The following is a 10,000-nucleotide window of genomic DNA, read 5'->3' as shown; positions in this document are numbered from 1 at the left end:
ACTCCAGTGAAGATATGTACGTACTCCTCTCAGATATCTTTATCACTCCCCTCTGCTATTACCGGGAAAACGCCAGGCCTGCTCACTGGTCCCACTCGCAACACTTAAAGTTTCTGTGCTGTGCTTCTTCTAAGCAAGGATCAATACAGTGAATTCGTCCACACACACTCCCCAACTTCCGGTGCATGCAAGTTATGCAACGTTAACAAATTTCCCTACATGTCCTCGTTTGATTGCTTCTAGTCATATGCAAATTACTACTAGTCTGACTTCTTGGGTTGACATTCAATGTGTTTCTGCTTCAGATTGTTCCAAGTTTTAAAGACAATAGACCAAATCGGCTAACTCAATGGTTTCGGTCGCATTAGGGAATTAACACTAGTGTTAATTCAAGGTTCCAGTTGTTCAGTGTTCCTCTAGGGATTCAAAACACCAGTGAGTTGACACTAGAGTAGTGTCAACATCAGTGTTACACTGTGTGAGTGCAACCAATGTTGTACCCAATTCAAGCCCTTTGTGAATAAGACGTTTTGTTCCTGTTATTTCCATATCATTTAAATATGAATGCTACATTATAATGCAAATACAATACACAAAAAACCTTAACCCTGGTTGGCCGCTAACTGAACAAATGCACATTCATCCCCTCCGGCGTCCAGCTGCTGCCGTTGCTAAATGAAACGCTCTCTAACTTCTCGTCTGACCGCTTTACTGTTTGGTTGTAGGTCGTGACTTCCGGTAGTTCCGGTTTTCTTTCAACTCATTGCAAAATGTCCTGGAATCCCGCACTCGTCTCATCTTCAATCTCTCGCTGGGAAGCATGCATCCGGCATTTGCTTTATGGCCAAAACGATTGCAACTATAACATCTCTGTGACTGACCTGCCTCTGAAAGGCCAGAGTATAGACTACGTTTAGCCTCTTATCGTATAATTTGATCTTTTAACAGATCTCAAGTATCAAGACAATTCGAGACTACAATAATGAATTCAGCTGATTCAGCTTCGCCAAGTTCTGGAACTACTAAACTACTGTCTACCTTGTGGGATGTTGTTGATCGTTACCTATTGGCAGTGATGCTGGCGGTTTCAGTGGCCTCGTTTGGTTTGCAGACCACCCAAGACCGTTTGATATGTATACCTGCTGTTAATTGTTCAGCTGTTGCAGGATCAAGCGATGTCTTCAAAGTTTGCAAGAATTTCAGTCAGCAACTTGCGTCTATTGTCCTAACAGTAATGTCTGATCGACGGCAATATGATTATGTTGATAGCGAATGCTATTCGAATATGAATTGCTTTCCGAAGTTTTATTCGTTAATTTTCCTTGCTGAGACTGTGATTTTGCTAGCCATATCTAATTTCTGGCAAAAGTATCCCAACACTCGATCTGCAGTGGCTCTTTGTGAACATTTACTTTCGGAATTTAACAAAGGAAACTTTGTGTCATCCGGTGCAACTGCCAATCTTGCATACAAATTAGAAGAAATCTTTAAACAGCGTTACGGGCGATCACGTTCGAGAAAAAGCAGTCTAAATTACCCTTGCAACCCTTCCAGTTACCTTTGTGAACATTTCAGTTCTGTAACTTGTCAGTACAGAGCTCGAGGTGTGCTAGGCTTGATCCTCACTGCTTGCTTTCTAGGTCTTAATGTTTGTGCGTACGTGTGCAGCGGGGTTAACGCCAGCTGGACTTCTTGTCGTCTAGAGAGCGTTACTTTTGTTAAAGACCACAGCTACTTTCAGTGCTCTCGATCCATGGGAGGGTTCTATCGCATTGTTACAATTTCATTTTCTGTTTTTCTTGCTCTGCACATGCTTTTTGTTTTCGTGTCTACTATATGGGCTCGTTTGTGTGTGGGAGGAAGGAGGCCTTCATTTAAGAAAAGTAACTGGATCGTAAATCCCGCCAATGGGATAGCCTTTGAATTAGATGGAGATGCGGCATTTCTGTTTCATATTATGAATGCTTCAAATAAGACTTTGTTGGACACCGTCATAGCACAGAAATTAATTAAAGAGACTCAGGTGTAATTATCATTGTGTACAAATTGTAACTTCATTGTAAATTCCGTTCACCACTTTCGTTTCCCTTCCGTCAAATATTTAACAATTATTCTTTGAAATCGAGGTGACAAGCGGCGAGGAAAATATTCTGTCACTATTCACCGAGATTGAAATCTTGTTTAGTATACACACTTGAAGTTATTTCAACAACATTTGCATTTAAGAAATGTAGTTCATTGGTTAAAAATCTGAGCATGAGCAGTTTAACCGGAAGGCGAAACAACAACTCTCAGCCAAAACAAAGAGGGTAACTGGTCTTGACAGAATGTTCGGTTAAGATACACAACCAGAGGCAAAGGAGCGGAGGGCGCAATGGTATCGAATTCAAAAGGCGTTCAGTGATAAGGCCGAAAGATATGATTCTCTTCTCGCTTTCTCGCGAGACAAAAAAGAAGTGTCAGTACTAGCTGAGTGATATTCGTACCTCATTGCCTTTTTGATGGCCTTTGACTTGTTCGAATTTGGTTCTATTGTTATATTGTGTCTATTAGTTAATTGTGGCTCATACGGCCGGATAGTTAGCTATTTGATGGCCACAACTACTTGTCTTCTTAACCAATTCGCTCCCGAGCTATGTATTACCGGTATACCATATTATATTTCCGTAAATACGATCTTCTTATTCCTTATGGAAATTTTCAGCCTGAATCCTCTGGAATGCTGAGTTGATTAAATAAAATAATATGGTATTTGTTTGTTACACGGACGAAATTTGTCACATACAGTCAACTCCCGCCTTGCGGACACCTCGCTATTACGGACACCTCGCTATTACGGACAGCAGCTAAATCCCCGGCGAAAGTTACAGACGTTTGACTGAAATAAACTCCTGCTATTACGGACTCTGGCTATTACGGACTTACGGATACTTTATTCGGTCCCAACGTCACAATTTTATTGTTTTCTCTCTCGTTATAGCGGACACCGAGCAGCATCTTGGAAAATTTGCACACATATCAAGTATATTTTTTCTGCTTTTTTGGTTCATAGAGGGGAGTTTAAGATTGCTAATGAATTTAGTCTCCTTGGCGACAAAGTGGGGGAAGTTGCAATTCAAAGGACAAGTACACAGAGCCGATTGGAACGATATTTCAAGGCAATGTGATAGCTGATGCAATCAATAGCTGATGTTCAGGTTTTTCCTTGAAAATAATTTAGAAATGTAGGTTACTGTACTTCAGTACAGTAGGAAACCAAAACGATGATGGACATTGCTGCAACATACGATGACTGTTTTTTACGTACTTAGTACTGTACACAAAGGGTACGTAACTCCTGTTCTGTTAAGTTCTGCTCTGTTTGTAAATAAAGTTCTGACGCTCTTTGCGTGCGACAACGGGTCTGAAAAAGGTACTGGAGTTAATGAAAATGAACACACATGTGACCCCCTTCTGTAAATATGGTTTAAAATTTTCTCGCACCCCGCTATTACGGACACCAAATCGTGGTCCAAAGGGTGTCCGCTATAACGGTAGTTGACTGTATCGAAGACAGGAGCTGAAACATAAGCGAGCTTTATAAATATAATACAATTACTTCTGAAAAGATGCCATCATAATAGATGTCATAATAGCATTATTCAAATAAAAACTAATAGTTAAGAAGTAATGGCAGAAGGCGGATATATGAAATACATTTCTTGTCATCCACAGATTTCAATTCATCGTTTCTATTTTTTGAACAGGTATTCGATATGCCCTGTGACCTTGTGGAACATTTGCCATAATTAATATTATTATATTCAACTTTTCTTCAATTTCAATTTACGTTTTTCAATTAATCATGGATTTTAAGAATCAATATATTAGTTTCACATATTAGTAACACTGAGAAGTTATTAAACCCGATGTACTATGTGCTCTGATTGGTTGAGTCCTATCTTAGTGCATTATTCAACCGTAATACCATGCGCTCATTACGAATAATAAAAATATTTTGCTTGTGCATTACAAGCAGAAAAGGGATGATATCCACTTCAAACTAAACTTGCATTTTTCATGCCACATGTTGCTTTTTTTGCCAAGATGAATTATAACTCTGTCTTAGCGAGCTCTGTGCTTTTCAGTTTTTCTGAAAAAAACTTGTGAAGTTGAGGAAACTGGCAGTGACTTCTGCATTATAAAAAAAGGTTCTGATATCCTTTGAGATGTGAATTTTCATGAAAAGTGCAAGTTACGGTGGCTTGAAACACTTCATTCTGCAACAATGAGATGCAAAGAGGAATACTGTGCGCAAATATGCCTGCACTTGCAGCCACTCAACCACGCTTAGCTTGTGTCAGTTATTACTGTTCATCTGGAAGGTGTATACTTTGTTCAGTTTGGTTATAAGCCATCTAAACCTCATTTGCTACCAGAAGGATTTTCACCTAGTATTTTGCTAATGAGCGCTTCAGAAGAGGCCATATTGCAATCTGATATTTGAATAATTTATAGGAGATGCAGTAACATAATTCAATATTCATTTGGCATAGAGGCTTTTCAAAAGGGCCTTACACAAACAATGGACAGGGATACATTAAATTACTGTAATTTTCACCAAGTTTAAAATAATATTAATGAGCACTTGCCCATAACAGAATAAATAAAATATGCTTGACTGAATGGCTACCAAAACCAAAGGAAGGCTTGGTGTTATAGTGATTAATAGAAATCGCCCAATACAAAGTATGGGGAAAGAATTTATTACTATACGTTATCATTGGATGATCAAAAAGACCCTAGACTTGGTTGAGGGACTTGAAGACACAGTGAATTATTGCTTTATATTTCTTGCACAAATTTGCCGTACGTCCTCTTGGCCTGGCTGTCAAATTGAATCTCTATAGAGGGGGAATAAACCCATTTTTCTCCCTCCTCCCTAACTTTTTTGACCATATTTCTCCCTCCTCCCCAATATTTTCCCTTTTTCCCTAAATTTGACATAATTTGGACTTTTACAGCTCTTTATTATGTAGTACTTCATGTTTAGTCAGTCAAAACTCAATCAACGTCCGTGAAAATGCTGCCATGACATTTAATTTTTTTCTGAGTGTCGCTGATGGCTTCGATGCTGATGGCAACAGTCCTGCAAGGTTGCCCGGCGTTCTGCCTCATTGTTTCAGGATTACTAAGGCTGATTTTCTTGTCGTAGGCTTCACATGCAGCATTAAGATTGCTCGTGCGTTTTTGAATGGCCTTTTAACCTTTATTTTGAAGACTCTTTTATCGTCAGCAAAACATCAATTCGAAGAAGGCCTCTGGGTCTGGGTTTTCCTAGCTATTTTGTGACCTTGTCCATGTAAATAGGGTCTAAACCATAAAGAGCAGAGTAGACAGTAAACAATCTTGCCTTACTCCGTATATCACTCAGAATCAGTCAGTGAGGCCACTTGTCCGCGTTTGAACACAGCTTTTAGATTCAGCACATACTTCAGCTATGAATGATGTACGCCAAATTCGTGGGTCAATGTGATGTTAGTCTTCCTTACCAACAGCTTCTTCGCGAATCTGACTAAAAGCAAATTAGTATGAACAAGCTACTTCAACATTTTTACGGAACACCTATAATTCTTTGTAACACATACAATCACAAACCCCTTCCAAAATATTTTGCGTTTTTCCAAAATAACATTTTCCGCCAAAAATGGGCTTTTCAAGGGTAATTGAGAGCTAGTTTCCGCAAAAAACTGCCTTTTTTAATCGACCTAGTAAAATTAAGGCATAAGAGTGGTTTCATTTTTGTCAAAACACACGGAATCCATGATTTTTTAACGGGGGACTTTTATTGCAAAACTTACGGATAATGAAATAGTGGCTTGGAAAAAATGCAAAGTTTGGGTTTCTTTGCGGACTGTTAAGTTTACACGAATTATACTGACGCAATTTATCCTTATTTCGCTGACATAAAAAATAAATCCCTCAATTGTACGCATATAAGTCGGATGGACAATCATAGGAGCTCCTATACCCTTTATTTTATTACAAATGTTTCTGAAAGGCAGAAAAACGCAACGATTCAGAGGCATGTCTGCCACTGTTACAACAAAGACAGTAGAAAATGAGATTACACAACTTACTTAACAGGATAACTAGCCATTGCATTAAAAAAAACATCACAAACTAAAAATTACAATTACAATTACATTACAATTACAATTACATTAAAAAAAACATCACAAACTGAAGCAGTTCTCAAACTGCTTCTTTTGCTGAAATTCTGCAACCCAAGATGCCGCATGCTGCAGAAATTCTGCAGCCCAAGATGTCCCAAGCTAGGCTGTTCCTAGTCACCAAGAATTACGATTCAAGAGCGTTCAAGTATTTATTCAATTACAATTTAAACTAATTTAACCTTATTACTGACATTTAATTAATTGTTCTTGCTCCATACCTCGTGAGGGATACAGCCCAAGTGTTTGCTGCTTTGATCTTATTCTTGCCATTGAGCTGAAGTTTCAAGACAAGTTTGAACCGCCTTGAGTACTCTGTTCGAAAGATGCCTTTCATTTCCCTCTCCTTGAACTTCTCCAACTCTAGAATGCCCAGATACTTGTGTCATCAACTTTATCGTCTGTCCATTAATCAACTTAATAACCTCCCATTTACACACCTTTCCCCGCTTCAGCACCACAACACCACATTTCTTTATCGCAAATTCCATTCCCATGTCTTGGCTAATCAACTGCATTGTCGATACAAGGCTTTTAATCTCTGCTTTATTCTTGCCATAGACCTTCAAGTCATCCATAAAGAACAAGTGATTTATTTGACATTTCCTAAGGTATATCCAGCTTTGAAATTTTGTAGGAACTTGGTCGAAGGTACCATGCAAACAACGAAGATGAGGTGGGACAGGCTGTCTCCTTGAAAGACACCCCGTCTTCCAGTTTACCATAGATTTCTGCAGAAAAGTTTTTATATTTTCCGCTACCTGTGCCATTTTTAAGCTTTCAATAATCCAAGAGTGAGGCACCATATCATATGCTTTCTTATAGTCTACCCACGCCACTGCCAAGTTCTCGTGCTTTCTTTTGCAATCAGCAAGGACCATCTTATCAAGCAACAACTGATCTTTTGTGCCTTTGATCTTTCTCCTACATCCCTTCTGTTTTACAGGCAAAGCATCGTTTTCTACAAAGAACTCAACATACTATCAGTTAGGATCCCCTTCACCAATTTCCATGCAAGTGGCCCGTAGACAGGATATGTGTCGATAATTATCAACAGCACCACCCCTTATTTGGTCTTTCTGACACAGAACAGTCCTTCTAGTTGTCATCCATACAGGTATGGTGACGCTTTTGTTCATCTCGATCATTTATGTGGTCCGCCATTCGTTCATGTAATGCTGTCAGTTTCTCGATCCAGTAGCCTTGGACGCCATCAGGGCCAGGTATTATTATTATTATTATAATAATCGATCGATTAATTTCCGAAGGGAGGTGTATTCAAAAACACCTCTTCAAAAACACCTATTATTATTATTATTATTATTATTATTATTATTATTGTCTCTTTTATCACAGTCTTGGCTGGTGTCTGTTTGTGCATCAGGCAAGCAAGTCAATTATTCTGTTCATAAACTAAGCACCTTTCTGAGGATTCGCGCAGATCACAGTATGCAGATCTTTTGAATCTCTGTCACAGTTGCTCTCTCTAATACTTTCCTCATGTTTTCTACCATCCCCTTCTTTACTTTACCAAGCGCACTAACAACCACATGGGTCACTATGGTTTTCATACGCCACATTTTCTGTATTTCTGGTTTAAGTTCTTTGCACTTGCTTTTCTTTTCGACCTCCTTCAGTGCGATGATTCCATCTGATGGGACAGTTATGTCAATCAGTTTGCGGGTGAAAGTCACTGAATCTTTGACGATGATGCCTGGTCTATTCACTGTTATAGTTCTATCAGTATTGACTGTCATGTCCCACATGATGGTGATGTTGTTGTCTTTATTTTGCATCACAGTCTCTGGCTCGTGTTGGTACCATTTGTCTGTAATCTCGATATCATGATCTTTACAGATGCTCCAATGGAGATATGCTGCAGCATTATTGTGCCTAGAGATGTACTCTGTTTTGGCTTATACCACACATCCAGATACAATATGGTCCACTGTCAGTCCATGTTGCGAACACATTCACTGCTCTCCACTTACTGGCACATATTACTTTCTGGTAGTTTCTGGTGTTTATTGGCTGGTCTTGAGCTGCAACCTGTTGTCCCTCTGTTTCTCCTTTCAGATTACTTGACAAACATTTGTTGGTGGTGACTTCGTCTACATGACTCGTTTCCGAGTAGGATCCTTGGATACTGGCAATGCAATGGTCTGTTTTTCCACTTTTCCTCTTTCATTGATTTCATCTTGGACTTGAACAAGTGTTTCACGGCTTTAGCATTTTCTGAGGTTGATTTATCTTCTCTGTTCTTAATCTCTGGCATTGTTACTTCCCTTTTAAACTTAGTAGCATTCTTGGTTATTGAATGTTTTTGGCTAAAGATTATTCATGTTGAAGCACCTGCTTTGGATATTGCCCTTCTTTGTGCTTCAGATATCATCATTATTATTATTATTATTATTATTATTATTTGCACTATTATTTGTACTATTCTGACTTAACATATACCCTTCTATCGATGTAATTAAGTGAATTATTACCAATAAAGGTTTATTTAACAAAAACACAAACAAGCAAACAAACAAAAAAACACATACCTTGGCTGATTTTCTTGATATATTTATTGCACATGTCTGTCTAGTGTTAAGTTTTAATTACGACATCAAAAAACGCCACCCCAAAATACAACTTAACGCTTTCGCAAGTATTTCGTGATTATTCCGTCTTGTTCACGTAATACAATGCGGGCAAAGTATCTGGTAACTGGTTTGGCACGAACGCCTTTAAAGCAAATGAAGATATGGTTCATTGTTGCATTCTCACGTTGTCGGCGTCAACTGAAAACATACCATGAAAGCCCTTTACGGAAAAAAAATATTGAATATGCTTATATCAATGTTATGTTGCATACATGAATGTCATGTGCAATAAATCTATAAGCATTTATGTCGGATGTAAATCAAAAATGCCCAATACAACTACTAAAAGATGTTTGATATAACCAAAAGATGATAGATATCCATATCCGCTAGGACACCGGTATCATGGTTGGGAGGGTAATTGCTCGGAGATATATGCTGCATCAGGCTATTCTAAAATCTGAGGGTAAATATAGATATCTATGATATGATGATAGCCTAACTTCCATTTAAACAAGTATAGCGTCCCTTGGGACCTTCGTTTTCTTTATGAAGTTAATGCACTGAGTATTTTTGAGACACACTCAGTTCTGTTGTTGTGGTATAGGCTTCTACTGCAATTCCCTCGAACTGACATCGTTGCTCGTTCAAGATGCCAAGTAGTTGGTGTAAGTAGCCGATTAAGCAAATTTCTTGAACATATGACTGAGTCTCGAAGTTTATAGAACACTTAAGGTGATTCCTCAGTATTGCACTACGCATCCTGTACTGCGCATATGATGTGTCAATATTTATAAATTGGATCGAATTTGCAACATTGTAAATATGGCGTAAGTCGATCACACATGCTGAAACAGTTCTCAAAACACGTGAGAGAAGTTGTGAATGACCAATAACTCTTTGCGAATAAGCGCGCATTCCGAAAACATGGCGAATTATGTTCTACTATAATCGAGATAGACAGGTACGATGGTGTTTTACTATTACAGTGACATATATTTTTTATTGCATAATTTTGGTGTACAAATTATCCTCTTTGATTAAATGAAAAAAACATTTTTTTAAGAATTATGAGAAGGAAATATATATTCAAGTGAAGCTATGATCCTCGCAGTATAAACGCAGTTATTAGCAATTGCGTAGAAAAGCCTAAAAAATTTAGGACTTCAACGGGGCTTAAACCCGTGACCTCGCGAT

At 38.4% G+C, this 10,000-nt stretch overlaps 1 protein-coding gene across 1 annotated transcript in view; it reads left to right on the top strand.

The window, feature by feature from the left end:
- LOC138055220 (volume-regulated anion channel subunit LRRC8C-like) overlaps window positions 1–3,916 on the top strand; it is a 10,567-nt gene extending 6,651 nt beyond the window's left edge. The window contains exon 2 of the mRNA XM_068901193.1: window positions 949–3,916. Within this exon, the coding sequence (XP_068757294.1) occupies window positions 983–2,029 (1,047 nt within the window). The 5' untranslated portion in view covers window positions 949–982 and the 3' untranslated portion in view covers window positions 2,030–3,916. The remainder of the gene's footprint in view (window positions 1–948) is intronic.
- The last annotated feature ends 6,084 nt before the right edge of the window (window positions 3,917–10,000 follow it).

Source organism: Montipora capricornis, chromosome 7, assembly GCF_036669925.1.
Source record: "Montipora capricornis isolate CH-2021 chromosome 7, ASM3666992v2, whole genome shotgun sequence".
NCBI lineage: Eukaryota > Metazoa > Cnidaria > Anthozoa > Scleractinia > Acroporidae > Montipora > Montipora capricornis.
Note: the sequence above shows the minus strand (reverse complement) of the source record. Positions and strands in the feature narration are given on the sequence as shown.